Source organism: Indicator indicator, chromosome 32, assembly GCF_027791375.1.
Source record: "Indicator indicator isolate 239-I01 chromosome 32, UM_Iind_1.1, whole genome shotgun sequence".
Lineage (NCBI taxonomy): Eukaryota > Metazoa > Chordata > Aves > Piciformes > Indicatoridae > Indicator > Indicator indicator.
Window position 1 is genome coordinate 1448164 of NC_072041.1, and position 18884 is coordinate 1467047.

An 18884-nucleotide genomic window follows, 5' to 3' on the forward strand; every position below is an offset into this window, starting at 1 on the left:
GCTGACTTTTTGTCTCACAGGCACCGGCCCCATTACAAGTGTAATGCTGCTTGGTGGAGGTACAACTGCAGAAGATGTCCCCTCAGGAGCTTGCTGCACTGATCTGCAAAGAAGGGGATCACCACCTCTCCCAGGAGGAGTTACCAGTAGCCACTGCTTTCTACATGGCTGCCTTCAGCTGCAGTGCCCCCACAGCAGTGCAGAAAGTGAACTCCTTGGACAGAGGGCTCTGGGAGAAGGTGACAGCCACTCTGGAGACGTGGTGCAAAGGCGAGAGTCAGATCCCCAAGATCCAGAGCAAGAACTTGGCTGTTGTCTCCCTCAGTGTAGGAATAGCTGCAATCTTTCTCTCCACCTTAAGTCCCAACAACGTGGTATCCTCAGTGTATAAACTGGAGGCCCTGCTCAGGCAAGGATGCTCGGAGGAGGTGGTGAATAAGTGCAATGCCCTGCTCAAGGTTAACCCAAAGTACTCCATGGAACTGCTGCTGCTGAGGGCGCTGGCATGTGTGCTGTCAGGGACACAGGTCAGGAAGGGAGTTGCAGACTATATTCAAGCCTTTGTGAAGCATGGGGCTGAGGCAGTGACCTATGTGTGCACTAGGCAGAGGGAACACCTGCCACAGGTCCTCCTGGCCTTCTCTAATTATCTTTCTACAGATCAGAAAGCAAGCCCAGATGGCAGTTCCTTGGAGCAGTGGCTGGGCAACTGCTATGACTTCCTGTCTGCAGTGGCACCAGATGATGTCTGGGTTTGCAGGGTGCTGGCAGCCTACCTTTTGAAGAAAAGCAAATTTGAGGAGTGTGTGGCAGCTTGCAGCAAGGCCCTCAAGGTCTTCTCAGCTGCTAACAATGTCAGAGATGAGGAAGCTGTGGGTCTGCTCTTGGAACGGGCTGCTGCCTATTTCTCCTTGGGTGGCCGCACTCAGGAAATGCTGCAGGATTTGGCAGAAGCCTTTGCAGCAAGCCCTGCCCAGGCAATGAAACACTTTGAAGAGCTCTTCTCAGCACATGACAGCAAGAGGATAGCAGAGCAGGCTAGAGCTGTCCTGGAGGTGAAGTTTGCGGCATACCGGGAGGCTGTGCGTGCTCGGACTGAGCTCAGAGGCAGCCACGGCAGGGAGCTGCTCCCCTCTGTCATCCAGACAGTTCAGCTCCTCCTGCAGGTCTGCCCAGACTCCACACGGGAGCTCAGCGTCCGGCTGGCAGACTGCCACCTCCTGCATGGACACGTCCAGGCTGCCCTGGACATCTGTGACCGTCTCTTGGCAGCAGAGCAGAAAACTTACTACAACACTCTCTTAGCTCTGCGAGGATTCTGCTCCCTCCATGCCCACGACCATCAGCAAGCCCTGCAGGACTTTCAGAAGGTCATTGAGCACGACTCCCCACACCCCAGCAGCTGCATCAAAGCCTTGTGTGGACGTGGACTTATCCGGGTTGCTGGTGGCAGCCATTACTTGACAGCCCTAGATTATATCACAGCTTGCCAGTTGAAGCTGGAAGAAACCATCTTCACAATCAAGTCCTATGTGCCATGGAACCAAAGAGGCCTGCTGCTAAAAGTCCTCCAAGAAGAAGGACAGAAGATGCTGCAGAAGAAGAGGTACCCAGGAGATGACGCAGCCCATGGGCAGAGAGAGAAATGGGGCTGTGCAGATTCCTAACAGGAAGAGAGGGTTGAGTAAAGAGAACGACGACTTCAGATAGCTGAGGATGGGGTGCAGAGCCTTTTAAAGTCCCTAAGTAACATCAGAGGTTGACATAAAACTGCTTGGGTGTGATTCCAACAAAACATTGCTCTGCTGCTCCTGCAGAATGTGATAGGATCCGTGTAGCCAAATCAACTCCATTTTCCTATGGAAGTTAGTCCACGATATTCCAATCCCATCCCAGGAGCAGGCAGAATGCTAGCTGCAATATGATGGAGGTTTCTCCTCTAAAGGAGTAGATGCACCCATAAAGAACGAGTCATTGGTGCTAGCTGGCCCCTTTCAGCTCTGAAGGATTTCGAGGGCCATGAAGTAGCAAGCCCTAGAAAGTGTCCTTCCAAGACAGAGCTGAGGTGCTGCTGTGCATGCACTTGCTGCTAAAGTTGCTAATTTCAATGTTAATTGCATTAATTGTCACTTTTAAGGCTGGGAGATCTGAGGCAGGAACACCAAACTATCCCAGCTGAATCCATGAAACCCTCAGTTTGAAGGCAAAGTGTAGCAGAGTGGTTCTGAGGTTTTAATACTTAAAATTATCTTGGTAAAGGCCAGAGGTCTCTTCCTTGTCCACCACCCTTCTGAGGCTATGCAAATTCTTCCTCAGAAATGGTGATTTTTGGCTGCTCTTTCACTCTCACTGCTACTTTTTCCTCTCCCCATCATGGTACCAGCTGCAGCCACAGGTATGAGTCAGTCCTTGTTAACCTTTCTTTGAAGCCACAGCTGCTTCAGGTCATGTTCTTATCAAGGGGGATTATGATTGTGGAATTAAGCAGCAGAGGTGGTGCTGGATATGGTGAAATTATGTCACCCATTTTTTTGACACTGGACTGAAAAAACAGCTTCTTAGCTTCCAGGTGAGAGGCTCTATCACTTTCTCTTTTTTTTTTCTCCATTGAATGTGGCCTTTTTCTGTATTTTGCTTTCCTCCAGAGATGCCCCTGGGGTTTTCCAGCTGGCTTCTCTCTTGGTGGAGCTGGACCCCTCTGATGAAGCATCACGGATCCTTTGTGCTGATGCCCTGTACCAGATGGGCTGTGTAGAAGAAGCTCACAAGCTCCTCTCAGTAGCACTCTCCAGAAATCCACAGAGGTCTCCCATCCTGGCTAGACTTGCACTCCTGCAGCTGAAGAAAGGATTCATGTATGATGGCAACCAGGTAAGGAGCACCTGGCTAGCAGAGGGAACAAGAGAGTGACCAGTCATGGTGTGATGGAGAGGGTTAGCAACCCTTTTGACTGAGACAGAAGAGGAGTGGTAGGACTTCAGAAGGACACCTGAGAGATCCTGAGGGTGTTCTGAGAGCTTTAAATTTTGCAGCACCACACTCTGCTTGTCTCCTGCTCCTCAGTTACCTGACAACTGTAAGGCACTGTGAGGCCATCTCATTGGAACTTTCTGGCCCATCACACAACCTGTGATGAGCTTCCCAGTGGGGCTGCACTTACCCCAACCTCTGCTGCAAGGCATCTCTCAGGATTGCTGGCAGACTGGGCAGAGGCCTTTGAATAAGACAGGAAATGCTGCTACACCCTGGTGGCTTTCCCAACAAACCTCCCTGCTTGTGAGGTAATTTTGACATTCAAACAACTTTGCAAACTGCTGTGGTTTGGGGCAGTGCAAAGTTTCATCTTTGGGGTCATTCCCTCCTGAATAGCTGCATTTGATCTGACTGCTGCTTTTCCCAGCCTGCAGTGAGATTACAAATTACCTTGTCATGCTCAGTGGTTCCTCCACATCTGCACTTTAAAACTAAAGTCTGCTGCTAGAAGCTCCATGAATAGCAACAGTGAGCACTGCTAACACAGTGCTCTCCTGAGCTTTAGGTAGCTCAACATCTAGCAGAACTTCAAAGAGCTAAATAGAGGCTTCACAAGTAGGACTTTGTGTAGCACAGGCCACACAAGGACTCCCATTCCTCACATGCTATTTACTGGCACTTTTCTTCAGAGATTTCAACTAGGCAGAGTATGACTGAGCATCCTGCCCCTGGGGACACTATTGATGGGATCAGTAATTTTGCTCTGGAGAAAAGGCAGAACTGCTACTGAACTGATTGTCTTGATGAAGCTTTGTAGAGGGGAGGGTGGGGAAAGAAGCACACCCAGAAGCTCAAACATCAGGCTGCAGTGTTCTTTCTTGAGTGACTAAGGACTTGTGCTTGAAACCATGAAAGAGATTCCAGCAGGTCGAGTGTCCCACCAAGGATTCCTGAGCTGACTTAACCAGGTTCTGCCATCAGAGGGAACTATTGCATTTTTAAAAATCCCCTATCAATTCTGCTAGCCATGCAGAGAAAAATTTATTGTCACCACTACACCATTCCCTATGAAAAACAGAAGTTTGGAATCGTTTCCTGCCTTTGGGAAGGCTCTTACTGGATCTCCTGGCTTCATTAGAGAACCTGTGCTGTCCTTGGGAGTTGGCTTCCTACCTGCACCTTCTACAAGTTCTAACAGGAGCAAAGGTGTCACCCAAAGCTTCCCTTCAAAATATTTTCTTCCCCCCCTGCCTGTCAGCACCCAGCCACTTGTACTTATTAATCAAAGCAGAGAAGGCAAGAAGTTAAATGGATGTGTCTGGTGCACCAAAGTAACTTTGTTCTTGTCCTGCCTTCTCTGGCTCAGATTTGAATCCCTACTTTTCCCAGATTCCCAACAAACAATACTACAAGAAAAGCACAGCACTTCACTGATTTGCCACTAATTCACTACTTTCAGTTTTAGAGTCAAAAGGAGTCCCTGGAATCCTTCTGTTCCACAGAATCCTCCCCTTTTGGGGGGCAATATCCTGTGGCTCAGCTCTATTTATAAACCCAGCTCACTGCCAGTCTGGAACAGATGCTGCCCAAAGTGAGCAAGGCAGGGCTATGTTTTTCCCCAGAATGATTTCCACAGCTGCTGTGGTGGTGAGGAAAGATAAGGATTAATGTTTTCTCCAGCATGCATTTACACTAGGGCCAGCTGAGGAGTTAAGTGAAAGAGATTCATGGTCCTTGGCTGGCCCTTGGCTGGCTGAAGCCCCACTGCAAGGTGGGGAAGCACTGGGTGAGGCCACACTTTGTCTCAGCAGACTGTTGTGTGTCCAGCACTAGCATGACTTCATTTATCTTTTCTCTTCTTCTCTCACATCATTAAGCTGCTAAAGAAAGTGATCAGAGTTGGAGATACCTCCTGCCTGCTGACAATCATGGACATTTTCAAAGATGAAGACAGGAAGCTGATGCAAAGGCACTGCCATTTCAGAGCACTGACCATCCTGAAGAACAAACAGGAGGATGCTGACATCAAGGAGGCCATTGCTTACCTTTCCTTTGCCATCATTGCTTCAGGTAGGGTTTTCAAGGTACTGCCAGGAGATGTTCTTGCACAGGCAAACTGATCAGAGGGCAGGCAAGCAGGTCCAGCCTGTTGTCAGATGTCATTTCCCTGATGAGAAGACTGAAACAGTAAATTCACAAAGGCAGATGAAGAGCAGAATAAAATTTGTGTGAAGTGGCAAATCATCTGGACCATGAAGTAGTGCAGTTAGCCAGGGTGTGCAGGGCTGCCTGTCTCATAAAGAGCTTTGGAACTCCTTGAAATGGGCTCAGTTCAGTTCTGCAGGGCCAGCAGCCCCTTTGCCCCACCTGTCCAGAAAAGCCAGCATGTGATTTTCTCCTGCAGCACAGCTGAGCTTTGTTTTAAATTCCATTATCCACATGCTAAAAGAGGAAGGAATCTGGAAAAGCTACTGAAAGAGAGCTAGCTCCAGACCATTTTAGACAAGCAGTGTGGAAGTAGAATAGAAGTAGGAGTAGAAGTAGAGGCAGAATAGAAACAATAGAAGCAGAATAGCAACAATAGGAGCAGAATAGAAACAATAGAAGGAGAATAGAAGTAGAAGCAGAATAGAAATAGGAGCAGAATAGAAGTAGAATAGAAGCAGAAGTAGAACAGAAGCAGAATAGGCATAGAAGGCTGCTCTCTTTTAACCTTAGTTTGTTACATCAGTTAGTAGCCTCAAAACCTTCCTACCAAAGAAATTTACATAGTGCCTCCTGTCTCATCAGGATGAGCAGGCTGCAAACACAGTCCTTGCAGTAAGGAACCTGCCTTTTGTTCCAACACACCAAAGTCTGGCCAGTTCCAAGGCAGAAGAGTGGAGCACCCACTCCCATGCATCACTATCCTGCCTTTTCCTAAGGAGAGAGATCAGGCTAACATGGAAATGCTCCTGGCATGATCCAAGCCAAACCATATTTGTATGGAAACCTGCCTTTCACTCTGAGCAAATGTTGTGACAGCAGCATTGAGAAGCAGAGAGCCTGGTTTGTGAAGCTGGAAGGAAGCCCTGCTAATTGCTTGGAGATGGTTCCATTTCACAGCCCAGCCATTCCAGCTTATCAGCTCTCCACCTGCTAGAACAGATGCTTGTTAAGAAATAGATATTGTCTTTATAGGAGCCAACTGGTAGAGCTCCAGAGTGGTAATAACCTTTGGTACAGAAGTTTTGGAGCATCTCAGGAGGGAGAGGAAGCCTCATTACTGCTAAAGAGCTGCTAGGAGCCTGTCTGCAGGCTCATCTCTGTGGGCAGCTGTGCAAGACGCTGCCTTTGCTGACCTCCCTATGAAAAACTATTTACAGTGGCACTGATGATTTATCACCCAGCACTGGGATGCCACAGTTATTGATTGCAACCCTGGGCATAATAAGATCCTTAGCAAAATTGCTTTGAAAGGAAGGGGCATGGATGGCAGAAAGATCTATGCTCTGCAGCCAGTGAAGGGCTGGGCCATGATTTTCACTCTCAGCACTGGGTGTTCAGTTGGGCAGCACTTCTGTGAAAGCAAGGGGGAAAGAATCTTAGTATCACAAATCCCAGTGCAAATGAAGAGTTGCAGGAAATTAGTCAGGCCCATCTGGCTGGCTGTTTTATCCAAAGCAAAGGCAACCTTCTGACCATGCTGTTAAAACAGCAAAATGTGTCTCCATCCTCACTTATTCTCCTCTCAGAGCTTCCTTCTCTCCTTTGTGCTGCTCCTATTCCATCCTACCAAACAACAAACGTGGACTTGCTTTCCATTCCTGCAGTCACTGCAACACAAAGTGGAGGCCTAAAGCACCATTTTGCCTTCTCAGAACACCAGGTTGGAACAGACCCCAAGGATCATTTGCTCCAACTTAGCTGCTTTGAAGCCCTTTAGTTGGGGCTCAGTGGTCTGCCCACACTGGGATTCATTGCACCCTGGCTTACAGCAGTAGGCTTGAGAGCTTTCAAGTGAGTGTGGCTGATTTCTCCCCTCCAGGTGGCTATGCTGAGGATTGCCTTCTGCTCAGGGCTCGATGCTATGGCTGCCTTGGCCAGAAGAAAACTGCTATTTTTGACTTCAATGCCATCCTCAAAGAGGACCCCAGGAATGTGAAAGCTCTGAGTGGCCGAGGACTGATTTACCTTGCTCTGAAGCAGCAGAAGGTATCATCACCATATGGCTTAGCTGCTGGTTTCTCTCATGGTGTTCAGCAAGGTGTAAGGCACCACAGGCTTTGCCCTGGACTCTCAAAAGAGTTCCCCCAAGAATTGGGGACAATGAAAGGCTCCTCTTTTGGCTGGCTGCAGCAGGAGTCCACTTAACATAAGAGGTTTGCTTTCCCAAGTCTAGAGAGAGGAAGACTAAACCTTCATCATAGAGGGTAGATTTAGACTGGAGATTAGGAAGAAATTCCTTCCCCGAGGGTGGGAAGACACTGGAACAGGTTGCCCAGGGAGGCTGTGGATGTCCCCTCCCTGGAGGTGTCCAAGGCAAGGTTGGATCAGCAACCTAGGCTAGAGACCTGAGAGCAGCTGAAAGAAGTTCTCAGTGCCTGGTCATTCCTGCCATTTCATCTTTTGGTCTTGCTCTCACATAGGAGGCAGTGCAAGATTTGATCTCAGCACTGAAGGTGGAGGCAGGAGCAGTGATCCAAACCATCCTGTCCTTAAAGCATGAGCCCCAAGGGCTGATCACTCAGTGGCTCCTCCAGCACGGCAGGACTGCGTTAGCTGAGTTCGTGGCTACTAAAGACCTCTCAAGAGAAGAAACCCTCAGGGATCTCCTGCTGATTGCAAAATCACTCATTAAGATCTGCAGGGATGTGCAGTACCACACCTTCTATACGGATGTTTTGATTGCAAATGGTAAGTTCCCATTCTTTGGCACAGCTGAACAGGCTGAGAGAATGAGCAGAAAATGAGAAGTGGATGTTCAGTGGCCACAGGTTGTTGTGCAGCACTTCTCAAGGGGGGTCTGCAAATGGGTGAAGTAATTAATGCTCGGAGGTGGAGAGGCAACCTAAGTCCTGCTTCAGTGAGTTTTCTTGATGTCTCCTCCACATGCAAAGGGTGACATAGCTTGTCCTGGTGTTAACCCACAGGAAGGTATGAAGAGGCCTTCACTCACCTTCAGAAAGTATTTGGCCACTCTCTTGGTGATGACTTTGCTAGTGCAAGGCTGGCAGTGCTGCAGCTGAAGAGGAGGAACCTGGCAGTGGCAGCTCACTCCTTCAGCATCCTGGCCAAGAGAGATGAACAAGAGTTGGAGTTCCTCCTGAACTTCGTAGATGCTAAGCAACAGCAGCACCTCTGTAAGGTACAATCCTTTCTAGATGCCACACCTGGAGATTTGGTGGGGAAAGAAATGGAAGGGAAATTGGGCTGCAGAGATTTTTCTCTGCCTTGTCTTGAACAGAAATGTGTGGGAAGATCATTTATCAGATGAATGAGGAACAAATTGGCTTCTTACTTCAGCATTTATTTCAGCCAGATGAGGGAGTTGAATCCAAGCTCCTTTCACTGCAATGACCTTGTTTCAGTCTCTGGTAATTCATTGCTACTTCTTACTACTTGGAGGAAGTCTTGCAGGTCTCTCTATCATGACACCTCTTTAATCCCAGCACTAAAATGCAGGGGGGGTGAGGGGCAGCAGCTAGAGTTAAGATCATTGCTGTTGTACTCTGTAGGAGCTACCTGGTGCTCAGAGCTGGCTTCTGGGGAAGGGGAATTCAAGTTCTGTTCATTTTCATGATCAACTTGAAGGTTCTGATTCACAGTAAATGCTTCAATCTTTTTTTGCCTTTGGGGTTGCTGTTGAACAGGATGAGAGAGCTGGGCGTGTTCAGCATGGAGAAGACTCCAGGGGGACCTTAGAGCTGCCTTTCATTTGCTGAAGGGATCCTACAGGAAGGTTGCAGAGAGACTTTTCATGAGGCTGTGTAGAGACAGGCCAAGGGGGAATGCTTTGAAGCTGAGGCAGAGCAGGGTTAGACTGGGGCTGAGGAAGAAGTTCTTCAGATTCTGGAATAGGTTGCCCAGGGAGGTTGTGGTTGCCTCCTCCCTGGGGGTGTTCAAGGCCAGGTTGGATGAAGCCTTGAGCAGCTGAGCCTGGCTGAGAGGTGTCCCTGCCTGTGGTGGGGAGGTTGGAGTCGATGATGTCTGAGGCCTCTTCCAGCCTGAGCCATTCTGTGGCTCTGTGATGCTATGATTCTTAGCTAAAAGAGTTTGACACACAAATGCTCATTGCTCTACTCAGTCCACCCCTGGATGTCCTTTTCATCACTTTTCCCACAAGTTTCTCTCCCAAAGCAGACCCAGCTCTGAGCAAGCTTCTCCAATAAGACACCAGGCAAGGTCAGGCTGGTGGTGAGAAGCTTTAAGGTTCACTCAAGCATCTGCAATTCTGATTACCCAGAAGCTCTGAGTTCTGAGAATCAGTTTGCTTCCTCTGATTCAATTTGGAGATGGTGTGCCCCCCGGTGGGCAGCTGTATTGTTATGCCTTCTCCCAGGTTCTAAACAAACAACATGCTGATAGCCTTAATGCATCTTGAGAGGAGCACTTTGGATGTAGTATAGCAAAACAGCAGGAGGATATAAGTAAACAACTATTAATTTACCAGTCCCTAGGTAGACCCCATTACAGAGCAAAGAGCTCCCTCTCCTCTGAATAATGCAGAAGTTTGGTCTTATTGGGAAGAGTTTAAAGATTCTAGAAGCAATTTGCAGTTTTTCACTTATAGAAAGTTGGGAAAGGTACAATGAAGAATGTGTCTGTGGAGGCCCTTAGGAGGTGTCTGTACATAAAGATGCATTTTGCAGCTGGCTTTCCCTTGCTGCCACATCCCTTGTTCTGTATGGAGGTGCCACAGCTAAGTCCATCATGATGCTTGCTGAGAAAACACAGGAGGGAGGGACTATTATTTTTTCTTTTTAGGTTGTGAGTTAGAAGGGGGGAAAAAAAAGAGAAGAAAAAATAAAAGAAAAAGAGAAGAAAAAAATAAAAGAAAAAGAGAAGAACAAATGTAAAAGAAAAAGAGAAGAAAAAAATAAAAGAGAAAGAGAAGAAAAAAATAAAAGAGAAGAAGAAGAAAAAAAAAGAAAAGGAGAAGAAAAAAAAGAAAAGGAGAAGAAAAAAAAAGAAAAGGAGAAGAAAAAAAAGAAAAGGAGAAGAAAAAAGTAAAAGAAAAAGAGAAGAAAAAGAAGAAAAAGAGAAAAAAGAAGAAAAAGAGAAAAGAAGAAAAGGAGAAGAAAAGAAGAAAAAGAGAAGAAAAGAAAAAAGAGAGAAGAAAAGAAGAAAGAGAGAAGAAAAGAAGAAAGAGAGAAGAAAAGAAGAAAGAGAGAAGAAAGAAGAAAGAGAGAAGAAAGAGAAAGAGAGAAGAAAAGAAGAAAGAGAGAAGAAAAGAAGAAAGAGAGAAGAAAAGAAGAAAGAGAGAAGAAAAGAAGAAAGAGAGAAGAAAAGAAGAAAGAGAGAAGAAAGAAGAAAGAGAGAAGAAAGAAGAAAGAGAGAAGAAAAGAAGAAAAGAGAAGAAAGAAAGAGAGAAAGACAGAAGAAAGAGAAGAAAAGAAAGACGACGACGCCTCCGCCGCGCTCCGCAGCCGCCTCCGCCTCCGCCGCTCCTCGCGCCTCCCCTCCGCGCCTCGCTCCCCTCCCCCCCTCCCCTCCCCCCCCTCTCCCTCCCCCCTCCCCCCCCCCCCCCCCTCCCCCCCCCCCCCTCCCCCCTCCCCCCCCCTCCCCCTCCCCCCCCCTCCCCCTCCCCTCCCCCCCCCTCCCTCCCTCCCCCCCTCCCCTCCCCCCCCCTCCCCCCCCTCCCCCCCCTCCCCTCCCCCCCCCCCCCTCCCCCCCCCTCCCCTCCCCCTCCCCCCCCCCTCCCCCCTCCCCCCCCCCTCCCCCCCTCCCCTCCCCCCCCCTCCCCTCCCCCCCCCCTCCCTCCCCTCCCCCCCCCTCCCCCCTCCCCTCCCCCCCCCTCCCCCTCCCCCCCCCTCCCCCCTCCCCCCCTCCCTCCCCCCTCCCCCCCCCTCCCCCCCCCCCCTCCCCTCCCCCCCCCTCCCCCTCCCCCCCCCCCTCCCCCCTCCCCCCTCCCTCCCCCCCCCCCCCTCCCCTCCCTCCCCCCTCCCTCCCCCCTCCCCCCCCCCCCTCCCCCCCCCCCCCCCTCCCCCCCCTCCCCCCCCCCCCTCCCCCCCCTCCCCCCCCCTCCCCCCCCCTCCCCCCCCCCCCCCCCTCCCCCCCCCCTCCCCCTCCCCCCCCCCCCCCCCCCCTCCCCCCCCCCCCCTCCCCCCCCCCCCCTCCCCCCCCCCCCTCCCCCCCCTCCCCCCCCCCTCCCCCTCCCCCCCCCCCTCCCCCCCCCCTCCCCCCCCCTCCCCCCCCCCCCCCCCTCCCCCCCCCCCCCCCCCCCCCCCCTCCCCCCCCCCTCCCCCCCTCCCCCCCCCCCTCCCCCCCCCCCCTCCCCCCCCCCCCCCCTCCCCCCCCCCTCCCCCCCCCCCCCCCCCTCCCCCCCCCCCCCCCCTCCCCCCCCCCTCCCCCCCCCCCCCCCCCCCCTCCCCCCCCCCTCCCCCCCCCCCCCTCCCCCCCCCCCCTCCCCCTCCCCCCCCTCCCCCCCCCCCCCCCCCCTCCCCTCCCCCCCCCCCCCTCCCCCCCCCCCCCCTCCCCCCCCCCCTCCCCTCCCCCCCCCCCCTCCCCCCCCCCCCCCCCCCCCCCCCCCCCTCCCCCCCCCTCCCCCCCTCCCCCCCCCCCCCCCCCCTCCCCCCCCCCCCCTCCCCCCCCCCCCCCCCCTCCCCCCCCCCCCCCCTCCCCCCCCCCCCCCTCCCCCCCCCCCCCTCCCCCCCTCCCCCCCCCCCCCCCCTCCCCCCCCCCCCTCCCCTCCCCCCCCCCCCCCCCCTCCCCCCCCCCCCTCCCCCCCTCCCCCCCCCCCCCCCCCCCCCCCTCCCCCCCCCCCCCCCCCTCCCCCCCCCCCTCCCCTCCCCCCCCCCCCCTCCCCCCCCCCCCTCCCCCCTCCCCCCCCCCTCCCCCCCTCCCCCCCCCCTCCCCCCCTCCCCCCTCCCCCCCCCTCCCCTCCCCCCCCCCCCCCCCTCCCCCCCCCCCCTCCCCTCCCCCCCCCCCCCCCCCTCCCCCCCCCCCCCTCCCCCCCTCCCCCCCCCCCCCTCCCCCCCCCCCCCCTCCCCCCCCCCCTCCCCCCCCCCCCTCCCCCCCCCCCCCCCTCCCCCCCCCCCCCCTCCCCCCCCCCCCCCTCCCCCTCCCCCCCCCCCCCCTCCCCCCTCCCCCCCCCCCCCCTCCCCCCTCCCCCCCTCCCCCCCTCCCCCCCCCCTCCCCCCCCCCCTCCCCCCCCCCCCCCCTCCCCCCCCTCCCCCCCTCCCCCCCCCCTCCCCCCCCTCCCCCCCCCCCCCTCCCCCCCCCCCCCCCTCCCCCCCCCTCCCCCCCCCCCTCCCCCCCCCCCCCTCCCCCCCCCCCCTCCCCCCCCCCCTCCCCCCCCTCCCCCCCCCCCTCCCCCCCCCCCCCCTCCCCCCCCCCCCCCCCCTCCCCCCCCCCCTCCCCTCCCCTCCCCCCCCCCTCCCTCCCCCCCCCCCCCCCTCCCCCCTCCCCCCCCTCCCCCCCCCCCTCCCCTCCCCCCCCCTCCCCTCCCCCCCCCTCCCCCTCCCCCCCCCCTCCCTCCCCCCCCCCCCCCCTCCCCTCCCTCCCCCCCCCCCCCCCTCCCCCCCTCCCTCCCTCCCCCCCCCCCCTCCCCTCCCCCCCCCTCCCCCCCTCCCCCCTCCCCTCCCTCCCCCCCCCCCCCCTCCCCCCCCCCTCCCCCCCCTCCCCCCCTCCCTCCCCCTCCCCCCCCTCCCCCCCCCCCCCCCTCCCCCCCTCCCCCCCCCCCTCCCCCCCCCCCCTCCCCCCCCCTCCCCCCCCCCCTCCCCCCCTCCCCCCCCCCCTCCCCCTCCCCCCCCCCCTCCCCCCCTCCCCCCCCCCCCCCTCCCCCCCCCCCCCCCCCCCCTCCCCCCTCCCCCCCCCCTCCCCTCCCCCCTCCCCCCCCCCCCCCCTCCCCCCTCCCCCCCCCCCTCCCCCCCCCCCCTCCCCCCCCCCTCCCCCCCCCCCCCCCCTCCCCTCCCCCCCCCCCCTCCCCCCCCCTCCCCCCCCCCTCCCCCCCTCCCCCCCCCCCCCTCCCCCCTCCCCCCCCCCCTCCCCCCCCCCCCCCTCCCCTCCCCCCCCCTCCCCCCCCCTCCCCCCCCCCTCCCCCTCCCCCCCCCCCCCCTCCCCTCCCCCCCCCCCTCCCCCCCCCCCCCCCCTCCCCCCCTCCCCCCCCCCCCCCCCCTCCCCCCTCCCCCCCCCCCTCCCCCCCCCCCTCCCCCCCTCCCCCCTCCCCCCCTCCCCCCCCCCCCTCCCCCCCCCTCCCCCTCCCCCCCCCCCCCCTCCCCCCCCCCTCCCCTCCCCCCCCCCTCCCCCCCCCCTCCCCCCCCCCCTCCCCCCCCCCCCTCCCTCCCTCCCCCCCCCTCCCCTCCCCTCCCCCCCTCCCCCCCCCTCCCCCCCCCCCCCTCCCCTCCCCCCCCTCCCCCCCCCCCCCCTCCCCCCCCTCCCCCCCCCCTCCCCCCCCCCCCCCCTCCCCCCCCCTCCCCCCCCCTCCCCCCCCCCTCCCTCCCCCCCCTCCCCTCCCCTCCCCCCCCCTCCCCTCCCCTCCCCCCCCCCCCCCTCCCCCCCCCTCCCCTCCCCCCTCCCCCCCTCCCCCCCTCCCCCCTCCCCCCCCCCTCCCCTCCCCCCCCCCTCCCCCTCCCCTCCCCCCCCTCCCCTCCCCCCCTCCCCCCCCCCCCCCTCCCCCCCCCCCTCCCCCCCCCCCCTCCCCCCCCCCCCCCTCCCCTCCCCCCCCCCCCCTCCCCCCCCCCTCCCCCCTCCCCCCCCCCTCCCCCCCCCCTCCCCCCTCCCCCCTCCCCCCCCTCCCCCCCTCCCCCCCCTCCCTCCCCCCCCCCCTCCCCCTCCCCCCCCCTCCCCTCCCCCCCCCTCCCCCCCTCCCCCCCCCCCCCTCCCCTCCCCCCCCCCCCCTCCCCCCCCCCCCCTCCCCCCCTCCCCCCCCCCTCCCCCCCCCTCCCCCCCCCCCCTCCCCTCCCCCCCCCCCCTCCCCCCCCCTCCCCCCCCCTCCCCCTCCCCCCCCCTCCCCTCCCCTCCCCCCCCCCCTCCCCCTCCCCCCCCCCCCCTCCCCTCCCCCCCCCCCTCCCCCCCCCCCCCCCTCCCCCCCCCCCCCTCCCCCCCCCCCCTCCCCCCCCCTCCCCTCCCCTCCCCCCCCCCCTCCCCTCCCCCCCCCCCCTCCCCCCCCTCCCCCCCCTCCCCCCTCCCCCCCCCTCCCCCCCCCCCCTCCCCCCCCCCCCTCCCCTCCCCCCCCCCCTCCCCCTCCCCCCCCCTCCCCCCCCTCCCCCCCCCCCCCTCCCCCCCCCCTCCCCTCCCCCTCCCCCCCCCCCTCCCCCCTCCCCCCCCCCTCCCCTCCCCTCCCCCCTCCCCTCCCCCCCCCCTCCCCCCTCCCCCCCCCTCCCCTCCCCCCCCTCCCCTCCCCTCCCCCCCCCCCCTCCCCCCCCTCCCCTCCCTCCCCCCCCTCCCTCCCCTCCCCCCTCCCCCCCCCCCCTCCCTCCCCTCCCCCCCCCTCCCCTCCCCCCCCCTCCCCTCCCCCCCCCCCCCTCCCCCCTCCCCTCCCCCCCCCCCCTCCCCCCCCCTCCCCCCCCCCTCCCCTCCCTCCCCCCCCCTCCCCTCCCCCCCCCCCCTCCCCTCCCCCCCCTCCCCTCCCCCCCCCCTCCCCTCCCCCCCCCTCCCCCCCCTCCCCCCCCCCTCCCCCCCCTCCCCCCCCCCCCTCCCCCCCCCCCCCTCCCCTCCCCCCCCCCTCCCCTCCCCCCTCCCCCTCCCCCCCCCCCCGCCCGCTCTCCTCCCCCCTCCCTCGCTCCTCCCCCCTCCCGCTCTGCCCTCCTCCCCTCCCGCTCCCCCCCCCTCCCATCTCTCCTCCCCCCCTCCCTTCCTCCCCCCCCCTGTCGCCTCCTCCCTCGCCCTTCTCCTCCCCCCTCCCTCTCGCCTGCCCCCCCTCCCTGTTCTCCTCCCCCCCCTCTCGCCTCCCCCCTCCCTCTCTCCGCCCCCCTCCCTCTCTCCTCCCCCCCTCCCCTCTCCGTCCCCCCCTCCCGCTCGTCCTCCCCCCCTCCCTCTCCCCCCCCCCTCCCTCTCTCCTCCCCCCCTCCCTCTCTCCTCCCCCCCTCCCTCTCTCCTCCCCCAAACACACCAACCCCCCCCCCTACATCCCAAAAAACTGCCGTCCCATGGCACCCAACCCACCCAGCCTGTCTCATCCCGCCGGCTGCCGCGGCCTTAAATCCTGAGGGTGTCTAGAGACAGGCCAAGGAGGAATGGTTTGAAGCTGAGGAAGAGCAGGGTTAGACTGGAGCTGAGGAAGAAGTTCTTCACCCTCAGCAGGAGGGTGGTGAGGCTCTGGAACAGGCTGCCCAGGAATCCCCCTCCCTGGGGGTGTTGAAGGCCAGGTTGGATGAGGCCTTGAGCAGCTGAGTCTAGGTGAGAGGTGTCCCTGCCCATGGTGGGGAGGTTTGAAGCAGATGATCTCTGAGGTCCCTTCCAACCTGAGCCATTCCATTATTCTGTGATTGTTCAGCTGAGTAAACCTTTGGACACAAGCACCTGGGACACTTTCCATATTCTCTACTCTTCAAAGATTACTGAGTCTGATTGGTTTCAGCACTGATTAGCCCCCAAATCACCATTTTTACTATAGAATTTTTGACAAAAGGGTCAGTTTGTATCTTGCTGGAGTGGGGCAGGAAATGGTTAACTCACCTGCCCAGTGTCTCAAAGGATTTTCCAGCAGAACTTCCTTTTGCCTGCAAGGTTATTTTAGTTTGTGTGTGAAAGGAAGACCTCAGTAAAAAAGCTTACAGAATTAGTTCCAATCCCCCCCCCCCCCCCCTCCCCCCCCCATAATAGCCTTAATTTGCCACAGCTCCTAACTACAGTCTAGGGGAGAGTCCTCTTTCTGTCCCCTCAATGGCACAAATAAGGAGGCTGGAGGAGAGAAGAGTTTAGTGGTTGACACTCAGCTCTTAGTCTCAGCACACCATGCACAAAAGTATTTCTGCCACATTGTTTGAGAGTGTTGGGAGATTACAGGCATCCTAGAAATGTGTCATCATCATCCTGCAGTCTGGGCTGAAAAGCTAAAAATAATTCTACCTAAGCTGAATAGGAAAGGGTGGAGGAAGGAGAGCTCCTTGCTGTACTGAGGGGGTTGGTTGTTGTTTTGTTTGGGGTTTTGTTTGTTGTTTTTTTTTTTTTCATGGAAAACAAAGCAGTAAAATTCTTCCATTATTTATTGTCCAGGGGGTCCCATGCTAAGAAATTTGTAAACAACTGGGAGAGCCCCAAAGGAATAGGAGTCTGAAAGATTTATTAAGCTGCAAAAGGTCAGAGGAAGGGAGTTTGCTTGCTGCTAGTGCAGCTTCAACCCTTCAGTTTCCTATGTCAGAGGTTGAATGCATGGCTGAGCAGCAGCTCCTAGCTCTCAGAGCTGTGCATTCTGCTGACTGCTCACACCCCCCAGGACAGCCAAAACTGACCCCCACCACCATGGTGGCAAAAGTTCTGTGGAATCAGACCCAGCCTAAGGCATTCTATGATTAACTCTACCAAGTCCAATGTGCAATTAAGCTGCTAATTAATCCATCTCTATTACACACCACAAATGACTCCCAGCTCAGGACCTGACCTGTGGCATTGACCCAGCCAGCAGCTGTTTGCCTTGGTTCTGTTAACCAGCAACCAATTCCAGTCCAAGCCAACGCAAAAAGACCTGAGCCAGCTCCTGAGACACTGGCTGGGCTGCCTGACTTCTGGGGAGCCAGGAGGATCCCAAAGCAATATCTGACAGCCCATGGCATGAGGCTGAGGGAAACACTCCTCCTGTACTTGAAGGCTCAACATGCTTGGCTCAGCCTTCTGCAAGACCTAAGCTGCTGGTGGCGGCCTTGTTTATAACTGCAATATTCACTCTGCTGCAGCATGTGAAAAGCTTGGGTTATTACCAATAAAGGGAAATGATGAGACATCCATTTCAGGCAAAGGGTTGTAATGGAGTTTTCTTTATTGGCCTTTATGAACCTAAAAATTATGTGGGGTTCTTTTTTCTGCCTTCTTGATTTTCTTGCTGCTGTTTTTCCCTCCAGATAAGGGCAGATAGTTCCCTTGCATTTCAGATTGGCAAAGCCAGCAGCTGGCCATTTTTTTTCTCCTTATAGCTAGGATAAACTTCAGCAGAACCAAGCTTCCTTCTTAGCACATGGAAATATCTGTGGAGCAGTACCTGGGGCTGTTTATTTACCTGCGGATGCAGTGTCCTACCTATTGTAGCAGCACAAGTGGAAATTGGGTTTCCTGGAGAGAACACTGTCTACTTTGAGGCTTTGGGTCATTCACTTTTTCAGTTCTCATCACTCCTAAGGGATGCCAACAACTTCAGAGGAGTTTTCTCAGAATGTTCTGAGAAACTTCTGGTGGAACATACAGAAAGCGGTTCAGAAAGTCTGGAGATCACAGCGAGTGCCATTGATCTGTGACTTCTGTATCTGCATACAAAACATACGCCAGCTCTACTCACAGAACCATCCACTGGTTTGGGTTGGAAGGGACCTTAAACATCATCCAGTTTCAAGCCCTTGCCACAGGCAGGGACACCTCCCACCAGCCCAGGTTGCTCAAGGTCTCATCCAACCCGGCCTTGAACATCTCCAAGTATCCACAACCTCCCTGGGCAGCCTGTTCCAGTGGCTCCCCACCCTCACTGGAAAGAATTTCTTCCTAATCTCCAGTCTCAATCTATCCTCCTCAAGCTTCAATCCATTCCCTCTCATCCTGTCCCTCCAAGCCCTTATCAAAAGTCCCTCCCCAGCTTTCTTGTAGGACCCTTTAAGGTACTGGAAGGCTGCTTTAAGATTTTCCCTTATGCATCTTCTCCAACTAGAAGCAACTTCCACATCTGAAAAAGAGTCCAACATTTCTTTGTGTCTGTCTCTACTTGTGGCCAGCCCAGACTAGATACTTCACTGGGTTTTTTTCCACTTGTAATCACTAACCTTAAGTAACTTTCTCCCCACAGGCAGCAGCCCAGGAAGGAAATGCACTGACCAAGAGCCACCGCTATGAGAAGGCTCTCGGTTATTACACCCTGGCAGTCTTGGCCAGCAAAGATAACCCAAGGTACCTGAGACAGAGAGCTGCTTGCCTCATGCACCTGAAGAGATATGACAAAGCTTTAAAAGATATGGAGAAAGTGATCCAGAGGCATGGCTCCAACAGCCTCAAAACCCAGGTGGAGGACCTCTGCGCGAAGGGTCGCCTGCTGCTGTGCATGGCTGAGGAAGCAGCAGCAGTCCAGCAGTATATTGAGGCATTGCAGAGAGAGGAGTCCACAGCCCTGTGCAGCATCATGAATGCTCCTGGCAGTGACATTTTAACCAGGACATTTCACAAGATTGCCCAATACAACTTTGACACTCAGCGTTACGAAGAGGCCTGGAAGATCACCGACTATGGTCTGAAAATCGCTAACAACAGTGAGCTGAAGCAGCTGAAAACAAGGCTGAAGCGAGAGGCATCAAGCTGCAGCATACACTGATCTGTCTCCTGGGGGATTTCCCCACTCCCTGATTGCTTTCTGGTTTCATTGGGAGGCTGTGAGAATAAGGGGGAAATGATAAATATGCAATGGACGGAGCACTGCACATGGCACAGCAAGATTAGAAGTGGAAAGTTTAGGGAGTGAAACAAAACGGACCAAGAAAGCTATGAGAGGAAGGCAAATTGCATATCCAGTGTCCTTCAGAAGGGATGTGGATGTTTGTAAACTCCACTTTTCATAGTTCATAGAATGGTTTGCA

General features: G+C 57.5%; 1 protein-coding gene across 1 annotated transcript; it reads left to right on the forward strand.

Moving 5' to 3' along the window:
- Positions 1 to 74: 74 nt before the first annotated feature.
- On the forward strand, positions 75 to 18622 carry TTC34 (tetratricopeptide repeat domain 34). The gene is made up of 7 exons (XM_054394823.1): positions 75 to 1653; positions 2648 to 2871; positions 4851 to 5043; positions 7001 to 7167; positions 7602 to 7873; positions 8110 to 8320; positions 18104 to 18622. Exons 1-7 carry the CDS (start codon positions 75 to 77, stop codon positions 18620 to 18622), a joined length of 3165 nt encoding a protein of 1054 aa, XP_054250798.1.
- The last annotated feature ends 262 nt before the right edge of the window (positions 18623 to 18884 follow it).

Bases quoted from the DNA above. Each gene is read 5' to 3' on its own strand.
- TTC34 (XM_054394823.1), top strand. From the start codon at position 75: ATGTCCCCTCAGGAGCTTGCTGCACTGATCTGCAAAGAAGGGGATCAC. The intron at 1,654-2,647 runs GTGCAGATTCCT...TTTCCTCCAGAG, and splicing joins GCAGAGAGAGAAATGGGGCT to ATGCCCCTGGGGTTTTCCAG. The intron at 7,168-7,601 runs GTATCATCACCA...GCTCTCACATAG, and splicing joins TTGCTCTGAAGCAGCAGAAG to GAGGCAGTGCAAGATTTGAT.